The sequence below is a fragment of the Penicillium verrucosum genome, assembly GCF_028828655.1.
Source record: "Penicillium verrucosum strain IBT 35672 chromosome Unknown utg000001l_segment0_segment0, whole genome shotgun sequence".
Classification (NCBI taxonomy): domain Eukaryota; kingdom Fungi; phylum Ascomycota; class Eurotiomycetes; order Eurotiales; family Aspergillaceae; genus Penicillium; species Penicillium verrucosum.
Window position 1 is genome coordinate 4,902,103 of NW_026643210.1, and position 22,065 is coordinate 4,924,167.

Here is a 22,065-nt window from a genome sequence, read left to right on the forward strand (position 1 = left end):
GGTGCTGGAATATTATATCCATTGGGTCGTCTACCACATAGAATGAGAATCTCGATGTTTAGGTAATGCTATTCAAGTGAGAAATTATCTCCATTCTTCCATAGATGCAACAGCCTCAAAAGCAGAGTTGAGATGCAAGTCAAAATCCAAATGATACTAAGAGTCGAGAAGTGATATGATATGCACACGTTATTCACAACCCCCCAAAGTTTTGTGATATGGTGGCGTCCCTAAATTCCTGCCACAAGGGTAGCAGACAGCGAGAACCCATAGAATACAGTAGCTACCATGGCAATGGCATTCAAATGGATAGCCATTGCGTGATTTCGTGCGAAATTGCGGTTAGCCCGATGCACATTGGACCCATGGGCGTCAGAATCGGTATTCTCGCTTTCTGTAGGTGGGGTGAAATGTTAGCCTAGCCGTATAGTTGCAAGATGAGGCATATCCAGGTAAACGTAAACCCACCTTGTAGTGCCCTTCTAACCAACGTTGCAGTTGTCGTCCGAGGCCCGTATATGAACCAATTCAAGCACCCGGTCAAACCAACAATAGCAAGAGGAGCTGCACTCCATGGGTCTCGGATCAGTGACAAAATACTGTACGGTGGGTGTGTTGCTGCCGTCAACGCTGTGAGTCCGACTTGTGTTCCGAAATAGACGGGGAAAAGGCGCTTTTGAAGGAGGATGAACTCCTTCATTGGCAAGGCTTGGTAACATATTTTTGTATTGACAAAGCTCTGTATTTGGTTAGTCACGAGGTCGCTTGTTTGTGGGATAAGAGTGGTACCTACCTGGTAGAGCTCTGTTCCGAGGAGAGCGCCATAAGACAGAAGATGATATGGGAGAAGATTGCCCACTACGTCGAGAAAGGCCTCCATTCTGTCAAGATGTGATGATAGAATGAAAGTGTGTGGTGACTGGGAGAGGCGAAGATGGTAGAATTGGAGAAGAGTGGTACTATTGGGGGACCCGGCTGTTTACGGAATTCTTGGCGGCTTACTGGCTGAGATGCCAACAAAGTCAAGGCTGGTGAACGTTGGTTTTAATTGTCTTCACTTGGATGTTGATTGGTTGTAGTGGTATTTTATGGATATTGGCTTATTCCCCATACATTCTACTATAACATGAATATTATATGCTGAATTGCTTCACATTACACTCATAGTTGGGCTACACAGATCACTTTCTATTTCAAGTTCAACGCAATGTAGACCAAATGTAGACAAAAAATTATAAATCACTTGCGGGATAAAGCATCTCTCACACACAGTTACACAAAGAGATTTGCGTTCCAGAATGCAATTCAGCGACAAACGAAACCGGATCTTCCGCTTTCTACGGCTGGATCTCACATGCATATATATCCCGGGGGGATTGGAAGAGCGGTCAAAGTAGCACCACCTAGCAGTTAGCTAGGTTCATGAAAGAAGTTCATTCACACTCTAAGCTGTTGGACTAAGAATGGGAAATCAGTCCATCTATGACGCAAATGCATAAATGACTCCTTTGGGAGGTACTCAACACTATAGTCCCGAGCTATTAAACCAAGAAGAATTGAGAACAATTGAGTACAATTTGAGAAGGTAATGTGTCCTCACCAAAGCCCAGAGCAAAAGAAGGTATAAGACAACCGGTTTGGGTCAACCCCCGGAGTATATCCAGCGTGAGCTCATTCTTCTTGCAGGAAGGGGCCATGGCCTAACATGTCTTATTTTTAGACTTCACATTGAAGGTTGTACTAGCGGTGATAGCCTCGCCACTGATAGCCTGTCACCATGGCCCTGGTCCCCCTGTCCTTCTATGAACTGTTGATGAGTGTGGTCCGGGGACAGATAAACCCCAATAGGAGATCATCTGTCTGGTTCATTCTCAGCTTGAACACAAGATCATGGCAATTGCCCTTGCCACGTGGGTCCGTGTAATCAGGTAGTATAAAGGCTGAATTCGGGGATGTCCGCGTCTACAACAAGATACTTTGACACCTACATGTGATTTGAAGTATAAGTAGGCGGGGGATCATCCAAAAGTACCGGGGGTAAGTAGGTTACCACTGAGGGTAAGGTAGCACGGTCTTGCCACGTCAAGGGGTCCAAAACAGGTTGTTGGATTCCGACGCTCGAGTCTTTGAGCCATCGAGGTGGATCCAAGCTGAGGGTTTCATGGGGTTTTGCTGAATCCCAGACTGTTGGAACAAAGGCATGGAAGAATCCAGGGCAGCGCCATGTCCACACATATGTCCAGACCGGGGATAGCCTCTGATTACACCACCTCGTACGACCACCCTGAAACCTTCTCCCAGAATGCCCAATTCTGCATAAGAGCTTTTTCTACAAGGAGTCGACAAGCTGAGAAGGGCAGGTAGTTTAACATGGCCAGACCATATAGCATCACGCGGCTGAAAAGGCGGAGATTGAACCAGTGGCTTTCAGACCGAATCATTGATCACCGAAGATCCGTTGTACAGGCTGCGTCACACAGTGAGATCAGGCGCGACTTTCCCTCGTGGGCGCACGGCCTGTATAAAGCAAAGGGAGGCTGACGGCGATGGGGTCTTTTGTTACTGAGTTTCCGCACTGAACGCTTGGAGACTCGAAACTTCTACCGAAACAACTTATATGAGATATGCAGCATCCTCGAGTACGATAGTATCCGTTCAACCCTATAACGCAGCACAACAACATTCTACAAGTTGACGATGAAAGAGCAGTCTAAGAGTCCTAAGGACGAGGATATCCTCAATCAAACACAAGATCCGCTGGAAAGAAGGAGACTGCAGAACCGCCTTTCTCAAAGGAACCACCGTAAGATATTGCCACAACCAGAGAAGATAAGTCTGTAACTGACAAAGCCTAGGTCGCAAGATCAGAGAACGCATTGAAAAACTTCAAGAGCGCGTCATAGCCAACGAACTCAGAGCTGCTGCTGCTCTCAACGGATGGGACCAGACATATAACCCATCACTATTCCCAAGGTCTCACTCATCTTCAGAGAATGAGCTCGGGTTCACCTCGCGAGATGTGTCCCCTTTAACCCCAGACCAATGTACTTCATTCATGCCATCATATCCCCCGTTCTCGCAGCCCTGGCCAAACGACCTGAACACATTCCCCCAACACGTGTATCCCGGCGATCTTTCCCAATTTACCGGAGTCAGTGAAGCAAGTCCCATGACTCCTATAACAAGTGCCCCAGCACAGCCAATCCACAGCATGTCACCACCCAGCTCTGGTATCACCGGTGATACATACCGGGAAATGATAGGTACCCCGGAGACCTTGATACCAGACTCCCTGTTTCCATCAGAGCCCAATCAGCCGCTGTACTACGTTGCCACTGGTCAGTACCCCAACTACATGATGTAGAAGTCATCATTTGAACCAACCAACTAACAAAAAGCAGAAGAGGCATTGCCTCAAATCATCCAGGTTATCAACACCATGTCTCCACAATACAAAGTGATTGTTCTGGTTCCTCCAGAGTCCCCAGCATCGGCTTCTATAGCTCCATTCCCTTCATCAACCTCACCCTACGGTCCTGGTCATAATGCTTCAGAGCAGGGCCCTCCATCACAGCAGTCTAACTCACAGAATATCGGTTGTCTATGTCATACCCACACTGTCCATTCTGGGAATTCTGCACAATCCACTTCAAGGCCATGGACGGGCGGGGGGTCATATCCGCAAGTGTGTCCTTTGCACAAGACGGTAAATGCAGTCCCGCCAAGGGGAGGCTTTCCTGTTAGGATGATGTGAGTCTACTGTGGTCTTGTATAAAGATAGAAGTGGTAGAGCAGGGGTCGACATTGGGATATACACAAAGGGCGGCCATGGACGAATTGTGCATATATCATGACTTTTACTGTCTAGACAGCAATCTACCTTTTACCTAAACTGACTATTGAACGAGGGGTGCCAGACAGTAGCGGGCTAGAAGTGAAACTATTGGGTTAACCGAATCGGAACATTTCCCCGAGAGGAACTGACCCGGAGCATCTTGGGAGGAAAGCAGTATTTTGTGCTGGGAGACCTGAAAGGGTACCAGTGAAAGTAACCCGTCTGTCCAGTTGTTCAAACATCATGATATCATCATGATATCTGCTCCTCCTATACTGCATAAAGTCCTTCATAGTATCGCTGCACCACAGCCGCCCCCGAGCAACTTTTCATTTGTTGCCTGTATAACAACAAGCCGGGAAGTGATCAGTGCAGCGGACCCATTATCTTTGACCTCCAAAATATCATGCAGCGATTGCCCTTTTTGAATTGCCTTGCGGCTAATAAGCTCAACACAGCATCTCTCAGGCGGCGGTAGCGTTAGCGTGACCTTAACAACACTACCAGCCTCATCGAGAGAACTCGCCAAGCTCTGGTGGACAGACCACTGCGTCGCACTTGGGTCTTTATATTGATACTACTTGAAGCTTAGAAAATCATTGGGGTCTGGATCATACGATACCGAGGCGTCTAGCTGGAACTTCGACCCAGCCTCTAGCTCAAACATTAGTGATGCAGGACCCTTGGTTCTATTCCACACCGCAACAGGGGCTAAGAGGCCATGGTAGGTAATGAGAGTGATTATGGATGGGCTTTGGAAGATACAACGGCAAATTAAGAGAAGCATATTTGAACTTCAGGTTGACTCGTTGGGTGACCTCGAGCTCGAGGGATCAACTGCCGAAGTTGTGCCGAGAAGGCGAAATCAGCAATCTAACCACCTCCACCAAGTTTGGCTTTACTTCTTTCCATTTTGAGAAGATGAATAAGTAAGGATTGGTAGAATACTAGTTATTAGGCTGATGTTTATTATTTAGACGAGTTAAATGGTAATGAGGGGAGAGTGCCTTATTATAGAGACTAAGCACGGAAGATATTCGAAAACAACAGACTCCAAATCTATCGGATATTGCATTGAAGACGTGTGTAATTGCTTCAGAGTACTTAGCAATTTTGCACCAAATATAAGCCAAATATGTGGGAAAACGAGTGACCAAGCGCAGACAGAAAAGAATGACAGAAAGCAAATAACACAAGACCAAAAGCCAAAACACATGAATATCTCAATCACAGTGAATTCGCCACAGCTCTCGATCACAGTCACTGACATATCCAGTGCGAGTATGGAGCATGGCAGTATTATCACTAATCAACAGATCACCCTTCTCCCAACCAAAGCGAAGACAAACTCTATAGTCATATATGATGCGATCCACAACATCGACCAGACCATTGTCGTCATTCTCAATTGAAACATCACAAGTCGAGAATTTGGTCTTGGTCGAGTCCCAGGGTTCATGCCAGCGCAAACAAGGTAGTCCAGAGATAGGATGCTTCACGATCAAGCGCAGGTTCTTGAGTTTTGCATCCCAGAACCCATCGTTATCCATAGCCCAGGTAATATATTCAAGACGCTCAGCAGACCATGGAAGAGGCAGATACCGGAAGAACAATCGGGAGCTTGCAAACAAAGTGTACCCATTTCCCTTCGGTGCAGTGGCAGGACAAGTGAAGAACTGATAGCCCGGTGGATGTTGGACTTTCTTCTTCTCGCCTGTTTCTGGGTCGGTGATCTCATCGAATTTGAACATCCCATCAAAATGCATGGGCATAGCCTCGTTGGACGTCACATTGTTACCCATCTTGTCAGAGCGGCCGTTGTCCCGTACCTTTTGGATTATGCCGAAGCTCCATGGGAGAATAGTGCCGAGCTCTTCTCCCTTCTTGACATAGAGATCTTCCTCTAGAGTCTCGGAAAATCCGCGGATGACAATTGGTGACATGCCATTCGACAGCTGGCGGACTTTCTTCATTGGGATGGAGCGGATCGACGGCGGCGGATTGACATTGTCGATATCGGCGGGGCGGATGATGAGTCCGCAAGGATAGAGATGCTCGAACTTGACGGATAGACCATCCTCGCTCCAGTCAAAGAGACTTGATCTTTCACGGAAGTAATATGGTTGTCCGTTCTTATAGATGAGGTCGTGGGTGTCGCGTACGTCTTCAGCGTGGACCGTGCGATATGAACCGTCTAGTCCGACAGCCACAGAAGAGTGCCAAGGTGTATACCCCAGTGTGCCTCGAATCTGCGGAATAAGCGAGACTGAAAGCTTTTTCTCGCCAGCCGACTCGTGGATAGATAGTCGTACGTAGTCCTTTCGGTTGGCTTTGATGGCCGCTGCAAACATTTTCCCCCGGATGATCATCTGTCGTGCTGTGTCGGCAATCTGCGCTTGTCGGGCGCGTTTTGACATGGATTTGTCCCTATCCTCCAGATGGGCCAAATCCTTGGTCAAAAATTTGATGTAGCCGCGGTATGTCAGGCATGTATCATTGTCGGTTTTGATAGCCTCCGTCGCGTCGAAGCTCGGGTCAGCAAAGGTGTACATCAGTTCTCGGCGGAGGCAACTAGCGTGAGCCAGATAGGATGCCTTGGCGGCTTCTGGGGTTGAGGACGGGAACCATGGATGCTCGAGAAGCTCAAAAAGACGAATGAATTTGACATGGTGGAGCTCTTTCTCGATGGCCATTGTTCGCAGGGTTTCTCCATACTCCCAAACAGTTTCATCGGGAACGCCAAGGATATCTGGCGAAAGTCAGTATTCAATATCTGTGAACATCCATGGTCATTTCCTTACCATTGTATACAAGTCCATCCGAACTGATGTAGACATCGGCACCAGGAGCGTATACTTCACCGATGTTTTGGCAAAGTCCATTCAAATGGGCCAAGGCCAATTCTTCACCAAAGTCGGGCATATTGCCCAGCACTTTACTGTGCGCATTGGGTGACTTGAATGGAAATGCGGGCAAGATCATGCGGATTGGCTCTTGTCTGGCGATTTGTCCCAGGACAACTGGAACAAACGACTCAAAGCCCTTCCAGGAAATACCCGACTTCTCAAAGTCAACACCATAACTTTCGATAATCTTCAATACATCCATAGCCATCAGTTCATCTCCAGATCGGGGTTTCGAGATCTCAGAGGCGATGGGGCTGTTGGGTACATTTTGTTCGTGTTGGTTGGTATCATTGCCGTTTGAGGTAATAACCACCGGATCGGCGCTGTCATATTCGGGAGGCGTGATATCCACAGCCTTCGAAGTGACTTTCTGATTGAATATTCCCTTGTCGAAAGGGAAAATTCCATTCTCGGTATGCTTGGGGTGGTATGTAGTGGGGACAATGTCCGCACCCGGTGCCAAGACGACCATCGTGACTCGATGTGGAATGTATGTTGCCAAGGGAGATACTCTGAGCCAGACACTGTTCTACCCTGAAAAGGTATGAGAGAAGAGCCAGAATGTGAAGTAACTGTATTGGTCTCACTTGAGTCCTGAGGAAATAGAGAGGTGGTGTTTTATCCAGAACCAGATGGTGCTATATAACCAGCATCAGCCAGAACACTGACCTCGCGACAAGAGATCTGGGAAGTTCAACCCTCCGGTCCGATGACTGTAACTCCTGATGCGGACTAAGAAGTGAAGTCTTAGGTTCAACCTAGGGCATCCCAGGCACGAAAATGGAACGAGTGGCCATCACCCTGTACAACTTGGCACCATGCTTTCCTACTATACTGGACCCCATGGATGAAGTCATAGTAGAGGAAACTCGCTAAATAGCCTTGGCCGACTTAGTAAAGGGCTTGAAGTCCAATTATCAACAGGTTGGTTGCTGAGTCTGAGAAGCTTAAACCTAGAAAACTTCAGTTATCGTTTCAGTAGTGTCAGCAAAGCTCGCGTAGAACCGAAGAGTGAGGTGGCTTGAGGGATATTCCCAGAATAAATGATAAAAGCCTCAATTATCTATTGTGTCTGATGACTATGGATGCATGGGAGGTTTCAGATCCATTGGACAATCGAAGTGGTTGTGGCTTATATGTGTCAATGGGTCTTCCAAGGAGGGTCTCGGGATTCCCGGCGACCCGCTGCCAAAAGCTAGGAAGTGACGACAAATCTATGGCAATCCTATGCAGATTATGATAGTACAAGAAGTATATATGGTTTAATTGGTTTAAATGGTTAATTCCGACGGCTCCAAGCACACGTGTTTTGATACCTCGTATGCTGTGTTCTATTTCGATTTCACCCCAGTGCTTTAATAGCATTTATAACGTCCATTACCGCTAAATATGCAGCTCACTCTTCGACCTCACGCCAATCATACTCCATAACTCGAACAATAAATGCCGCCATGTCATGTGTTGCCAATTGACTAACAAGGTAGCAGGTGACGTCTAAGCCTGAGCTTATCCCACCTGCTGTGAGTAGTCGAACAGCGCCTCCCTTCAACAGACCCCCGTCAAGATATCTTCTGTGCAGTACGGTCGTACCAGGCTCACCCGGAGTATTAGAACGAGCACAAATATCTCGAAGTTTGTCAAGAGCATGATGGTGGGTTGTCACAGTCATCCCGCCGAGTACCCCTCCGGCCCCGAGCAGAAAGGCGCCGGTACAAACCGACAGCAAAGTCCGGGTGCCTAGTGACTTATCTGCAGGTAAGGCTGCAAATTTGCGAATCAAATCAAGCTCCGGTGCGTTTTTTTTCGGTCAGTGGCTGCAGCACCGCCGGGGGGCCACCGGGGATAACCAGGATATGAAAGTCGGAAATCTGATCGACCGCATCAGGCAAAAGCAGGTCTGCGTAAACTGTAAGCGAACTTGCAGCACGAATGGCGGGGCTGCAAGCGATAGTCTTGATTTCGAACATTCTATCCGGACTATCTGGGTTTCGGTTGTGCGAGACATGGGATAAGACTTCGATTGGGCCTGCAAAGTCGAGGATGTCTGCGCCAGGAAACAGGAGGACCCCGACTTTGTAGTACTTGTTCGGGGATTCAGAAGACATAACTGTGACGAGAAATTGCGATATGGTCTTGCAAGACGTACCGAGGCAGATGTCTTTTGGTGGAAGTGTGGGAAGAATAAATAAAATAGCTGTAGTGAGATTGCTGGAGCTGATTCTGGGTTTCGCTTGAAAGAAATTAGAAAAGCTGAGGTGCATTTTACCTCGGGGCGTTTCTGACTCTGCTGACTCCGGCGTAAATAACTGCCCGATTTTGTACTACGCTGGTCTCTGATTCGATGTTTGGGGTTCTCGCAAGGTGTCCAATAATATCGGCCCTTCGTAGTGCGCTTGGAAATTGAGCCAGTTGGTATGGAACCCGGGGATGTAAATGTCTCACACTGAATAATCTCGTGGGATTACCCAGGGGGATAAGACTAGGTAAAATGATAGGAATTTAAGTATCCCCATTAGGATAGAGTCATGAATTATATAGGAGGATGAGAGGAGATAAATATATAGGGAAAGAAAGGTTGGAGTACCTGAGACCGATAATAGTACATTTGGATAAGCTGTAGTTCACGCCTTTTGAGTCCCAGTACTCTTCTTGATGTGATGTATTCTTAGCCTTGACTCTTGAGTGGTCGTTACTAGATCCTAGTCTTCTGGTCATATCTTCAACCGGTCTTGGTGCATACCTAGATCCCGGGATGACAGCACCCCCCTGCGAGCTGCAACGACTTGGGAAATACTTTGTCATCCTTGATAATTTTCATGAACTTATGACTAATAAGGAGGGTGGGGGATTGGGAGAGTGGTACTCCAGAAAATCAGATGAGCAGAGATGCGAAACTTGAGTCATCAGTCACCGCAGAAAGGAGCTAATGTAAGGTGTATTGCAACTGCCATGGTCTAGCAAGCACAATCATGAAACTATGCAAGCGAGTCAGCGTCATCTGGTCTACTTTGTAGTTAAGAACCGAAGTGGCGATGTAGTCAACCTCAGAAGTTAGGGCTAATATTAGTCATGATGTAATTCCCCCGGAACTATTCAGATAGTGGGGAATGATGGAGCAGAATGCAGACCTGGAGTTGAACAGAAAAGGGTGTCCCTTCTTACAAGGTAAATCTTGAATATCGCTGTAGCAAGGTAGCAATGCTGCCTACTTTTGACATCCCATCCCGAGCCTCGGCCAAAGAGGGACTAGTTTCGAGGCTGCTTTGGCAGACGCTCCCGTCGAAAAGCACCAAAGACATTGACGTAGGCAGTATGCATAGATCGTATTGGGGGGGCAGGTTCGAAGTATCACGATATAAGATTTCGTAAAAGAGATTGTAGAGATACAGAACGTTCAACGGCGTATATGACACGGAAGAACATATTCAATTCGTAAGAAAAGCCCTCCCATCCAACAAATTTAAATAAATAAATTTGCAAAAATAATAACAATCACGAGATGGACCAGGAAAAAAAGACGCCGGCGCCGCGCTGAAGAAAAAAAACAACTGAAAAGTAAACGCGTTTCGAGGGACAAATCACCTCAAATCACTAGCCCCACAGGGGTGGATGAATATACTCTGCTGCACGATCCATTATATTGGGCATTGTCCATTCACCACTAGCAGAGCTTTCTGGCGTCGGGGGTGGAAGAGAACCAACGCTGGGGGTCATGTTTGCCTGCCCAGGGGCAAGTGTACCCATGGAAGCGGAGGCCGGGTTGAGGTTAGGAGTACTGCTGGAGTACACAGGGCCATTGCGTCCCATTGGAGGACGCGTAGATGGATTCCCAACTGCGGCAAGGAGTTTCTGCAAAGCACGATGGGTTTTCGCTAGCGACTTGGCCCATTGCGTTTGTGTATCAGGAGGTAACCCAACCGGAGGAATTGGATCCACCGCCGGAGCAATGGGGCCTGGGACGTTCGTGGTCCCTGTGATTGGGTCGTAAGTGCCTAGAGGTTGGGGCGGAGAGGTCATACTGGCCACAGTGGGGGCCTCGTTGGAATCATAGGCACGTTCGGTGCTTGCTCTTTGGGCGATGATGCCTTCGAGTGCATGCAGCAGATTCCACACATTCGGGTCCGCTTTCGCCTCGTCAATGACGGCAAGCAGGAATGCGGAGCTAATCGCCCGCTGTAATAAGATCCAGGAACGAGCTGCATGGGAGCTGAAGTTGTGCATTTCAATGTAAGCTTCAACAGTCGTCATTAGATTCATCACACAATTTTCGCGCATGCTAGCTGCGCTGGCGTCACTTAAATCGGCCATGGGTTTGAGCGCCGGCCTGCAGAGCTCAGAGGCGAAATAAGAAGAATGCAATTTCAACACAACTCGCTCCAGATGTTGCGTTGGTGTGGAACAGTTTATTGCATCTCGCAGGTATGGCTTTGCCTCGATCATGATCTTCTGGATGCGATCCTTATAAGTCTGTATGCTTTCCAAACTTATTTGAGCATGTGGGCTCAGCATGCGAATGCGGACAACCTCTAGTGCAAGAGAAATGACTCGCGAAAGACTTTCAAAATAAGATATATCACCAGGTTTAGAGCCATCCCTATAAGCGATATCTGGTTGGCTCACTGCAGTGGTGGAAGGCCGATCGTAGGAGAGCGAAAAGTGGCTGTCTTGCCACGCCATGGACCACCTATTGATGTCAGGGCCACATACTTTCGGGTCATGAAGGAGAAATTATCTTACCAAACATGTCGTCGGCGGTATCGTTCAGCTGACGAAAATCGACTTGACTCCACATGGAGACCGAGCGCCAAGCCCATGCGAAGAGTCATGCCAAGCAAGACATAAGAAATTCCAGGATTCATATTGTATGACAAAACGTTTCCTATCACCAGGAGAGTTTGAATTGCCTCAATAGTGGGCTGGGATAGGAAATTTGTCAAGCGGAGACACTGGTAGGAGCAGCACACTATTTGAAGTGTTAGCCAAGCAACTCCAATAAAATCCCTGATATGGATCACATACCATAAACTTGCGAGGTCAATTCCCTTTCCTTGCTCCCATAATCAGATGACTGGCATCCAGAAGCAAGAATAGCGAACAGTAGTCCTAGGTACGCAATGCTCACCCCGAAAGGCTTTTGTGCTTGGTCTGCATCAGCCAGGTACTCGCCACCGACAGAGGCTCTTGTCCCCAGTAGAAGCTCGAGGGTGTTCTCGAACTCATAGATGTCTTCTAAAACAGGATAGATGGCTCCCGAAATGTCCTTGTAGTAGTAGAATAACCTATAGGGAGGAAGAAAGTTAGCGCAAACAATCTCGCTGAAAGTTCGATTTTCAATTCGAAAGGATTACACACTCTCTGCAGTGTTGATCAGTGGGAAGGGCGCTGCAGACGGCAGTAATATCAAACGTTGACATATCGGACGACCATAGATCAACAAATGGATAGGTTGCAGACTCATTGTCCAAACCGAGCTTGGGTAGTATTCCTCCTTCCAAAAGTGCTTGCAGTTGATCAGACCCGGACTGATTGTTCAGAATATAAGCCAGAACAGAACGCGATCCCAAATGGACAGTGCCTTTGCCAAGAGTGTTCGCAGCATGGATGCCCTCGCGTTCCGGCGAAGCACACTTGGAACGGGAACTCGCATCGGCACTGTGCACGCTTCCGGTATCCATGGAGGTTGGGATGACGTCTTCCGCCCTTTCCAGCCCAACTCGAAGTGAGGAAATTGTAGACTCCATTTCCTCCAATCTATTGCGCACATTATCCCATTCCTCGCGGGCGATTGAAACACGGCCACCACCTATAGCAGGGACGCTCGGTCGGTTGACAGGTAGCTCATGTTTCACTTCCGCCGGGGTTTCATCATACGTATATGTTGTTGAATATTCAGGCACGGGTGCCGCTGACGCACTAGAGGGGGCGCTATGATTGAAGGCTTGCGATCGTTTCTTGGAGGGGCGTTCGTAGGAGCAAAGGTCTGCATGGTCGCGCTTAACGCACCCGTCACACGGCAGATTGCGATCACATTTAACCTTGCGCGCGTGGCAAGGATAGCAGGCTTTGGGTTCACGAGCCTTGCGCTTCGTGCGGATGATCGCGTCCACCTGAGCCTGCGGTAGATCGGTGACTGCTCTGTTGGGCGCTCCAGCCATATCGGAGGCAACGGAGGGCGAAAATGAAGTGGATGTTGGGTAAGGCGACGTCATTCTGGCTCAAGAAAAAGATTCTTTGGTACAATGTACCCTTAGTCGGTCTTGAAGTTATCGTGTGTCGGCCTACACAGCGGTGTTTCGTTCGGTCATTGGCAGCATGGATGTGGAGGATCGGAAGCGATTTGGGAGTTGGACAGTGATTTCAACACATTAGCGACAGGTACAGTTCCATAAATTCATTAGTTAAATCAGAGCAGCATGTTAAGCAATGAAGGCTCGATTTGAAATTGCGCGCAATTTGTTCAAGGAAAGCTGAGATTAAGCGCCGGGGCAATGCTACAACGGGCACGTGATGTGGGGCGTCCAAATGCGGAATCAAGCCCTACGTCAGTATTGTATACAACATACATTGAAATGGCTTGGTATAATTTGTGAAAAGGCATGAGTATTGAGTAGTTGATCGTGTATTACATGTAGAATCTTGCTAGGAAGATGAATTGCTTTTTCATAATTACGAGGTCAGTGTTTAAACAACATGCTTGATGCGTAAGGCCTCTATCTCCAACATATATATAACAATCCCGCAATATTCAGACATTGTCTGTGTCAATCGTGACCATAAAATGGAACCTCATCAATGATCGGCGAGCCTGGAGTAAGCAACAGTTGTCTCGAAATACTATCTAAATTAGTAGTATAGACCACACCCGGGGCATGAACGCTTCGCCGATTGTGACTCAATCGATAAAGCGTACAACATACGGAGCAACCCGTAGCCGATACCCAACCTACAATTTATGTATCTTTTGTATGACTTTCCCATACAGAAGATATTTTAAGCATCTTTTAGACACTATACAAAATTTCTTAACCCTTGGAGTCTTGGACTAGCTAAAATACACCAATACCCCTTGGCACCGTTATTCCCGGATCGTAGGTGTTCTAGAATGCTTGGCTAATCGTGCCAAGCACCCAACACATCTTTATTGCGCTGACGATGTTTCGAACAAAACCTCAGATGCCCTCGGAATTGATAATGGGGAATATCTGGGGAGATCATGATATCAAAAGCGGATTTTCCGAGGCTTATGGAAGTAAAAAGTAAATAAGACGCCATTCTACTTATCGTAGCTAGTTGAAACTAAAAACAAAGGAGTAATTCAAGAGTGTTGAGAATGTTGAGATAACAATGATCTTTTGTTCTACTACCATGGTGGCACCCGGGGCATCTTTCGATGTAAGAAGGCGCAGGTTCTGCGTCGGCTCCAGGCTGTCCACGAGGCATAAGAGGCCCGCCCGCCTGGATCCAGGGCGATTGGCGCGGGAATCACTGACGGAAGTCTTCGAGAATGACCTGTATCCGGTATAGCGTCGGCGATTTCAGCATGGGTATTCGCAATCCACAGCGAGTCATTGTCGCGCGGAGCTGTCCCTGTGTATAGCATTTGCTGTACCATCCAATCTGTGATCTGAATGCCTACACCAACCTCGATGTACCTGACATTGGACTCTGTTGCTCCGTATGTTGTACGCTTCGCCGATAACCGGAACGGTTGTTGGGCGCCTGGCACGGCTATCTGTCGAATGACGTTGTATCGTAAAAATAGGGGGTCCAATTAATGAATGGGGTTCAAGTATCTTGTAGCCTCAGGTTTAAATAAGTTGGGGCCTAAGGCCTTACACGGGACGGAATATTATGAGCTCCGGCTGACCAATTGAGAGTGACGTACAGGGCAGCTGCCAGTGTTTAGGTCTGTCATCCAACGCCCACATTGTTTTGCCTCCTATCCAAGACAAAACACCGTTTTCGGTATCAGGTCTGCCATTAATTTCCCTATCGGTCGCCTCTTTTCACTTCGATCTCCGAAACCCGCCAACCAAGCTCAACTATGGAGGGTAACCCCGCGGAGCACGATGAGGCCGTGTCTCAATTCTGTGCTATGACTGGAACTCAGGCTTCAGAGGTACGACCCTTGCTTGAATTACATAATACGGTTGCTAAATCCGAGTGCATGATTGTCTAGGCTCAAGAATATCTTGCTGCCAATGGGTGGGACATCGAAGCTGCTGTCACAGAGTTCTTTGCGGAGCAGGACGAAGCCTTGCAGGATACCACTACTGGTGGCGAGCGACAACTAGGCACAGAGGGTAGTTCTGGAGCTCCTACGGGGGGCAGAACTCTCGGGGGAAATGCCGTACCAGCTTCATCCTCTGCCGCAGCTTCATCCTCATCGTCTGCCCGAAGAGCTGCGCCTAAGAAGAAGTTTGCGACACTGGGAGACTTTGCTTCGGGAGGAGGTGGCGGAGCTGGTGATTCGTCCGATGGCGATGACACCGACGAGCATGATTTCTTTGCAGGTGGTGAAAAGTCCGGACTTGCTGTGCAGAACCCCGACGATTTGAAAAAGAAGATCCTCGAAAAGGCCCGCAAGTAAGTTATATAGATGTTGAATACTGAACCCAACTAACATTCAAACGTCAACAGGGCGCAGCCTCCTCCTTCCGACGCTCCTGAGCCAAGGGAATCACATTTCATCGGCACTGCCCGCACACTCGGTGGTGACGATGCACCAAGCGAGCTGATTGAAAACCCCTCGGCGCCCACTCAACAGCGTGCCCAGCGTGTTCAACGGACTCTTCACTTCTGGGCTGATGGATTTTCCGTGGATGACGGTGAACTGTTTCGATCAGACGACCCTCGAAATGCAGAGATCTTGGACGGTATCCGCCAGGGCCGCGCTCCTCTTTCCATCATGAATGTTCAACCTGGGCAGGAGGTCGATGTGGAACTCAAGCAGCATGAGGAGAAGTACATCAAGCCCAAACCCAAGTACAAGCCTTTCTCGGGTTCTGGGCAGCGCCTCGGTAGCCCGACGCCCAGCGTACGGAGCCAGGCCCCCACACCTTCGTCCTCCACGGCTGCACCATCTGCCCAGGAGCCAGCGAAGCCCAACGTGGACGAGTCGCAACCTACGGTTACCCTACAAATCCGCCTCGGAGATGGTACGCGGTTAACGTCTCGGTTTAACACCACCGCCACCATTGGCGATGTGTATGCGTTCGTTGCTGCTGCTACCCCGGATGGTGCAAACCGCGCATGGGTCTTGATGACGACTTTCCCCAGCACGGAGCTGAAGGACTGGGACGTTGTTCTGGGCGATATGCCCGATTTCAAACGTGGAGGTGTCGTTGTTCAGAAGTGGCAGTAAAATGCCCTACTAATATTCATTCTTTCTCGTCTCGAGAGTTTTCTCAGAGTGGCTCCAAAAGCGAATACCAGCAGGGCAGTGAGTTTGTATGGGTGAACGTTACATGACATACCTGATACCGAAAGAGAACCTTCATATTTGCTACGTAGAGCAATGACATTTGCCTAACAAGCTCCCAAATTCAAAATAAGTGGCCAATCAGACCTTTTTTTATTCCATGTCATACCGGTGTTTTGTTGTAAACCGAAGGTTAGTCAGAAGGCGATTGATAAGCGCCCGAATATCGGCCTCTCCACTCTTTGAAATCCATCATTGCGCTTTCAGTTGCTGCAACCTTTCTTTCTTCCACAAATTAAGCATACACTATACAAATATGCCTCTCACTGGAGTGAAGAATGTTGTTTTGGTACGTGCACCGTCAATCTGTTATAAGTCCTCGGCGCGAAAAAAAAAAAAAAAAGAAAGAAAGTAAAAAGAAAGCTATGCCCCTCATAGCTTATCGATAACGAGCGCACTGCTAGAAGCCATGAGCTAGAACATTTAAGCGCAATTTATTGGACAAGACTAACGAGGTAATCCTGAATATTAGGTCCTGTCCGGAAAAGGAGGTGTGGGAAAATCCTCTGTCACACTCCAACTCGCCCTTGCGCTCTCGCTGCAAGGCAAATCGGTCGGAATCCTCGACATCGACCTGACAGGACCCTCAATGCCACGCCTAGTCGGACTCGAAGATGCAAAGATCACACAAGCGCCAGGGGGATGGATGCCAGTACCAGTTCACGGTGCTGAATCCGCATTTGAAGCCGACGCTTCAGCGCCCTCGACACAACCCCAGCGCGGTTCTCTCCGCTGCATGTCCCTAGGCTTCCTCCTCCGCGATCGCGGCGACGCAGTCATCTGGCGCGGACCAAAGAAAACGGCTATGATCCGGCAATTCCTCTCAGATGTCTTCTGGGGCCCGACTGATTACCTACTCATCGATACGCCTCCCGGAACGAGTGACGAGCACATTGCGCTGGCTGAGCAGCTACTCACGCTCTCTACTGTAGATGCAGTGGCGGCTGCGCAAGTAGGCTTGCCTCGACTTGCTGGTGCGGTCCTTGTTACAACGCCGCAGGCTGTGGCGACATCAGACGTGCGCAAAGAGGCGAACTTCTGCGTTAAGACTAATATTCCTGTACTTGGGGTTATCGAGAATATGTCCGGGTATGCTTGCCCCTGCTGTGGCGAGGTTAGCAATTTGTTCTCCAGTGGTGGGGGACAGGTGATGGCCCAGGAATTAAGCCTTCCATTTATGGGCAGCGTGCCTATTGATGTGAAATTCGGAGAATTGGTTGAAGGAAAGATGGAGACTGGTGATAGTGACGAGGAAGACGATGAGGAAGACATTCCAAAGAGTCAACCACACGATACCCCCGCTGAACCTGATGATCGGCCACTCGTTGAACGATACCGGGATACCTGGTCTTATCCTCGATTTGAGGGATTTGCGCAGACACTTATAAGCAGCATTGAGGGCCCAACTGCCGTATAGCAGCGTTCAGGGCGAAAAAAAAGTGGTGTGTTTGATTGCCTGTTTTATAGCGACATCCTATTTTTCTTGCTTTTATTTGCATTGCGTGATAGAATGTGTCTGAAAATTTATGAATGTCAGATCATACAATGGATGAGCCAGTCAACACCTTGAGAGCTTGAGCTTGTATTATTTTTTCTTTTCCGACTTGGAAGAAATGCGATACCCCCTAATTCCACCGAGTCCCCTGAGTCCCAAACCGCCAAGCTCCGTTATACCCGCTCAGTTTCTCATGGGAAGGCCACCATCGAAAGCCAGTTTACTCACGTGCCCGTCTTCCCGTGGTAGGTGATGGCCCACAGAGCCAAGGCGAGAGTGACTTTGATGAACTAAAGTCAAAAGGTACACCCAAACACCTTCCATGTGGTATTCTAGCATGTGTTTTCTCTGTTTTCTTTTAGGTTATTCTAGATTCCGATTCACAGTGCCAATATATCACGGTGAAAATTCTTCAGGGAGAGCACACGACCACACCTTGCACAGACATTTGCAATTGCAACCGGCAGCGCCAAGGGTAGGCTGTGCGTCCGCCGAGAAAAACCAAACTTCCAAATCTCTGGGCGCGCGAACTGAACCCATGTTCAAGCTCTATTAAACGGTCAATCGTATCTCAGGACCCAGGAACGTGCAAATGTACGCAATATGATTGGTCTAGGTGACCCATAGAGAGTACATCATCGCCGGAAGTCGCACTTTATCCGCTCTTGGCGCCCGCTCCCACCAGGATAAGGCTTGGCGCCAACTCCCATCTCGATTCGATCATCAGACAATGTCGCCTTCAGCTCAACCAATGACCGCTTGATTGCAGGTGCACGCTGTCAATGATTTCTATATCATGGGCTAGGAGTGAAATTAAAAAAAAATCGAACTTAATACGGATGAAGCCAAGTTCAGTACAAGGTTTTATTATAGGCCGCACTTGGCAATAGCCGTGGCAAGTTCGCACCTTGTATAAGTGCAACCATAAATCCTAGACATTGATAGTCTTCTAGAATCAATTCATTCATTTTCTCGAGCCCAGATTCCCCTTAGTTGCTGTGGTCGAACACAGCCCTTCGCCACCATGATTCCGGCAGCAACTGCGAAGTATGACTGGATCCTAGCCATTACCACAATCGCTTTCGTGGTCAGTGCCTTCGGTAACGGTGCCAACGATGTCGCCAACGCCTATGCCACCTCCGTCGCGGCCCGGACCCTCAACATGGCCACGGCCGGTGTCCTGGCTGTATTCACCGAGTTCATCGGCGCAGTAGCCATGGGCTCACGAGTCACCGATACAATCAAGAACGGCATCATCGGCATCGACCGCTTCGAGGGCAAGCCCGGTGCACTCATGCTGGCCATGGGTTGTGCCGAGATTGGCAGCGCCTCGTGGTTGATGCTCGCCACACGAATGGGCTGGCCTGTCTCGACGACCCAGACTATCGTCGGTGCCCTCATTGGCGTTGGTTTTGCGAGCCAGTCTTCTATCAGCTGGGGCTGGGCAGATGGCAGTGTCTCCCAGGTCGCTGCATCTTGGGGTATTGCCCCTCTCGTCGCAGCTGGATTCTCGGCCATAATCTTCGGCACTGTCAAGTACAGTGTCCTTGAACGTCGCGATTCCCTCAAGTGGGGTATGTTCATGATTCCATACTACCTTGCCATCACGGGAGCCATCCTCGCCCTCTTCATCGTCATTGAAGCCCCCACCGCACCCTCGTTGGAAGCGTTTGGTGCTGGCAAGGCAGCCGGCATCATTGTGGGTGTGTTCGTAGGCTGTCTCTTCATTGGCTACGCTTTCTTCATTCCATATTTCAAACGCCGTCTCATCATGAACGATAGCCGCGTCAGGTTTTATCACATTCCTCTCGGTCCCTTGCTCCTGAAGGCAAACCCACCGCTATACTTCCCAGGAAAGGCCGACCAGGCCGTGGTCAGCTACTATGAGGATGCTTACGGTGAAGTTCGAGCCGGCCAAAACGACACAGAGAAGGAAAACGTCCTCTCGAATGCAGACTCTGTCACGGCCTCGCCGGACATTAAAGCAAAGCCCAACCCGCCACAAATAGGAAATGACGAGGAGAAGACCACACCGGCAGCCCCTCCACGGAAGAGGCACATCGAGCCAACTGAACGTTTCATCGACCCTGTCCGACACCTCTCTTGGGCAAACCCCCAGAAGGCCTACGGATATCTCAAATGGTTTTTCCTTCAGGGTGTCACACGCGATGTGGTCTCACACGACTCGCCTGAGCTGCGGGCAATCCACGCGCGTGCCCACCGCTATGACGACCGCGTCGAACATCTTTGGACATACTGCCAAGTTGTGTCGGCTATGATGATGTCCATTGCGCACGGCTCGAACGATGTGGCCAATGCCGTTGGACCCTGGGCTGCTGTTTACAGCACTTTCCATGCTGGCGTTGTCGATACCGACGCTCCTACCCCGGTCTGGTTCTTGGTTGTTGCTGGTCTGCTGCTCGGTCTTGGATTCTGGTTCTACGGATACCACATCGTTCGAGCTCTTGGAAACAAGATCACACAGATGTCCCCAACTAGAGGGTTCTCAGTCGAGCTAGGCGCCGCGATAACCGTGATGTTGGCTTCGAGATTGGGTTTGCCAGTATCCACGACCCAGTGCTTGACTGGTGCCTCGATGGGTGTGGCTCTCATGAACTATGACTTGGGCGCCGTCAATTGGAAGCAGCTCGGCTTTATCTTCTGTGGCTGGGTCCTGACTTTGCCTTGTGCAGGATTGGTTTCCGGACTTATTTGTTTGCTCGCATTGAATGCTCCTCATTTGTAAATATAGTATATATTGGTTCTTAGGTGTTGCGATATCACGTGATCGCCCAGATACTAATTTTTCAATGTTTTTGGTTAAACCTTCTCACGTGACCCATTATCACATGCTTCCACATGCCTCCATGTAATTAGATTATTCTCTCCCTTTCCTCCATAACTTCTCCATACAACTACACAATAACATTCATTGTGGCTTCATCTACCTGCCTGTAGATTCTAACATTTTTCAATATCACGGGACTACACCCGGCAGAATTTATTGTGAGGGGTCTCTTAGACTGTATTCTGTATCTGGATTCTGGAGACTCCCACTTGATGGGGGAAAAGAAGAGAGATAAAGCTAGTTGCTGCACGATAGGAACTGAGGTGAACTAATACTACAAAATTACGGGTAGAAGATTGATTAGGTAGTAAAATGAGTGTGATTTGTAAAAAGCAAGCTGCTCAGCTTTTAACCTATGGGGCTTAAAAGCATACCAGGCCCTGAGCAAGTCAGGTGGCTACTGGAAAGAGTAAAATGACGGAGCGGAACAGGTGTAATTCCATGCTGACACGAGCTACTGGAAGTCGGGCGGCCACTGATCAGACCAGCACATGGGAGAGCCAGGACCCAGCCGAAGAAAATCTTGCCCAGCTGCTTCCAGTTGATACTTCTGAGATCCATGTTGACCAACGCAACGCTCAGCACGGCGCCAGTAATGCATTGCGTCTGTTTACCAGCGCTTGGTATATGGGAGGAGTTGAATCTGGGGTCTTATAATCAGCGCAGGCGTAGGCGTAGGTGAGCCGGTGATCAAGCGAATCCGTGAGCAAGGGTGCGTCTAGTGAAAAAATAGTCAGTAAACGGCCGTGTGGGAGACTGTAAACTGGCAACTTACGGTTCAACCTCAAAGGTCGAAATGCAGTCGTACACATCCTCCACGATGCTTTGTAAGAAGTCATAAGCGTCATAGAGGTCATAAAAGGAGACGTAGGCATTAACATTAGACTTATAAAGTCAAGTTGGCTGGGATCCGAACATAGAAATACTGACATGCAAATTTACCTCAGCTTATCCGAATACAATGTGCTCAAAGTCCTTCTTATCAGGACAGGCTTGGTGGCAGTGACTGAGACGTTTCCATTGTCGGTAGTTTTGAAGTCAGTTAGAATACCGGAAAGGCAACGACGCGGGAGGTTTGTAGGCCGCGATTGAGCAGGGTTCGTTGACATGGTTTGGCGGGGGTTTGGCGACTGTCAGTTGTTGGCTAGCTGGGCAATGTGTGGGTGATTGAATATGTAGGGGACGTTTGAGTTGAGTCTTTCCAATTGGGTGTACGGGCGACTATAGGGATTACCGTCATATAACTCTCTCATTGGCTAGTGCCTCACAGCCTATTTTATCATCGCCTTCTTGAAGTAAGGTCTCTTTTACACCTACATACTTCACGGATCACGCCAGGTCTCAAATTCCCATGTTGCCAAATCAGCCTCTGCCACCCCTTTGGTGACGACCCTCATGCCAACCAGGCACACCCATTCTCCAGACAGTCTCGCCAGAATCTCACCCGTTCTAAGTCCCGACCTTCACCGTTATCATATTCCTCATCCTTCATCTAGTATC

At 48.8% G+C, this 22,065-nt stretch overlaps 11 protein-coding genes across 11 annotated transcripts; 5 read left to right on the top strand and 6 right to left on the bottom strand.

Annotated features, from left to right (window-relative positions):
* Positions 1–230: 230 nt before the first annotated feature.
* Positions 231–880, bottom strand: N7516_001801 (DUF4149 domain-containing protein; the record flags this gene model as incomplete). Its single annotated transcript, XM_057214521.1, has 3 exons — positions 231–394; positions 469–739; positions 794–880. The coding sequence occupies 3 exons, from the start codon at positions 878–880 to the stop codon at positions 231–233; spliced, it is 522 nt and encodes a 173-aa protein (XP_057076404.1).
* A 1,817-nt stretch (positions 881–2,697) lies between these two features.
* xanC (transcription factor xanC) lies at positions 2,698–3,364 on the top strand (the record flags this gene model as incomplete). Its single annotated transcript, XM_057214522.1, has 2 exons — positions 2,698–2,803; positions 2,856–3,364. The coding sequence occupies 2 exons, from the start codon at positions 2,698–2,700 to the stop codon at positions 3,362–3,364; spliced, it is 615 nt and encodes a 204-aa protein (XP_057076405.1).
* A 760-nt stretch (positions 3,365–4,124) lies between these two features.
* N7516_001803 (uncharacterized protein) lies at positions 4,125–4,502 on the bottom strand (the record flags this gene model as incomplete). The annotated part of the gene is made up of 2 exons (XM_057214523.1): positions 4,125–4,392; positions 4,453–4,502. 2 exons carry the CDS (start codon positions 4,500–4,502, stop codon positions 4,125–4,127), a joined length of 318 nt encoding a protein of 105 aa, XP_057076406.1.
* Positions 4,503–5,058: 556 nt separating this feature from the next.
* Positions 5,059–7,213, bottom strand: xanB (isocyanide synthase xanB; the record flags this gene model as incomplete). The annotated part of the gene is made up of 2 exons (XM_057214524.1): positions 5,059–6,584; positions 6,637–7,213. 2 exons carry the CDS (start codon positions 7,211–7,213, stop codon positions 5,059–5,061), a joined length of 2,103 nt encoding a protein of 700 aa, XP_057076407.1.
* A 1,309-nt stretch (positions 7,214–8,522) lies between these two features.
* On the bottom strand, positions 8,523–8,846 carry xanA (isonitrile hydratase-like protein xanA; the record flags this gene model as incomplete). Its single annotated transcript, XM_057214525.1, has 1 exon — positions 8,523–8,846. The coding sequence occupies one exon, from the start codon at positions 8,844–8,846 to the stop codon at positions 8,523–8,525; it is 324 nt and encodes a 107-aa protein (XP_057076408.1).
* A 1,486-nt stretch (positions 8,847–10,332) lies between these two features.
* N7516_001806 (putative C6 transcription factor) lies at positions 10,333–12,950 on the bottom strand (the record flags this gene model as incomplete). Its single annotated transcript, XM_057214526.1, has 4 exons — positions 10,333–11,425; positions 11,479–11,704; positions 11,761–12,020; positions 12,094–12,950. 4 exons carry the CDS (start codon positions 12,948–12,950, stop codon positions 10,333–10,335), a joined length of 2,436 nt encoding a protein of 811 aa, XP_057076409.1.
* A 1,835-nt stretch (positions 12,951–14,785) lies between these two features.
* Positions 14,786–16,105, top strand: N7516_001807 (protein phosphatase regulator SHP1; the record flags this gene model as incomplete). Its single annotated transcript, XM_057214527.1, has 3 exons — positions 14,786–14,860; positions 14,921–15,327; positions 15,382–16,105. 3 exons carry the CDS (start codon positions 14,786–14,788, stop codon positions 16,103–16,105), a joined length of 1,206 nt encoding a protein of 401 aa, XP_057076410.1.
* Positions 16,106–16,397: 292 nt separating this feature from the next.
* N7516_001808 (Mrp/NBP35 family ATP-binding protein) lies at positions 16,398–17,639 on the top strand (the record flags this gene model as incomplete). Its single annotated transcript, XM_057214528.1, has 2 exons — positions 16,398–16,511; positions 16,695–17,639. Exons 1-2 carry the CDS (start codon positions 16,479–16,481, stop codon positions 17,637–17,639), a joined length of 978 nt encoding a protein of 325 aa, XP_057076411.1. The 5' UTR covers positions 16,398–16,478.
* A 1,102-nt stretch (positions 17,640–18,741) lies between these two features.
* N7516_001809 (inorganic phosphate transporter) lies at positions 18,742–20,463 on the top strand (the record flags this gene model as incomplete). Its single annotated transcript, XM_057214529.1, has 1 exon — positions 18,742–20,463. One exon carries the CDS (start codon positions 18,742–18,744, stop codon positions 20,461–20,463), a length of 1,722 nt encoding a protein of 573 aa, XP_057076412.1.
* Positions 20,464–21,006: 543 nt separating this feature from the next.
* N7516_001810 (uncharacterized protein) lies at positions 21,007–21,222 on the top strand (the record flags this gene model as incomplete). Its single annotated transcript, XM_057214530.1, has 1 exon — positions 21,007–21,222. One exon carries the CDS (start codon positions 21,007–21,009, stop codon positions 21,220–21,222), a length of 216 nt encoding a protein of 71 aa, XP_057076413.1.
* A 33-nt stretch (positions 21,223–21,255) lies between these two features.
* Positions 21,256–21,674, bottom strand: N7516_001811 (uncharacterized protein; the record flags this gene model as incomplete). Its single annotated transcript, XM_057214531.1, has 3 exons — positions 21,256–21,283; positions 21,341–21,388; positions 21,508–21,674. 3 exons carry the CDS (start codon positions 21,672–21,674, stop codon positions 21,256–21,258), a joined length of 243 nt encoding a protein of 80 aa, XP_057076414.1.
* Positions 21,675–22,065: the final 391 nt, after the last annotated feature.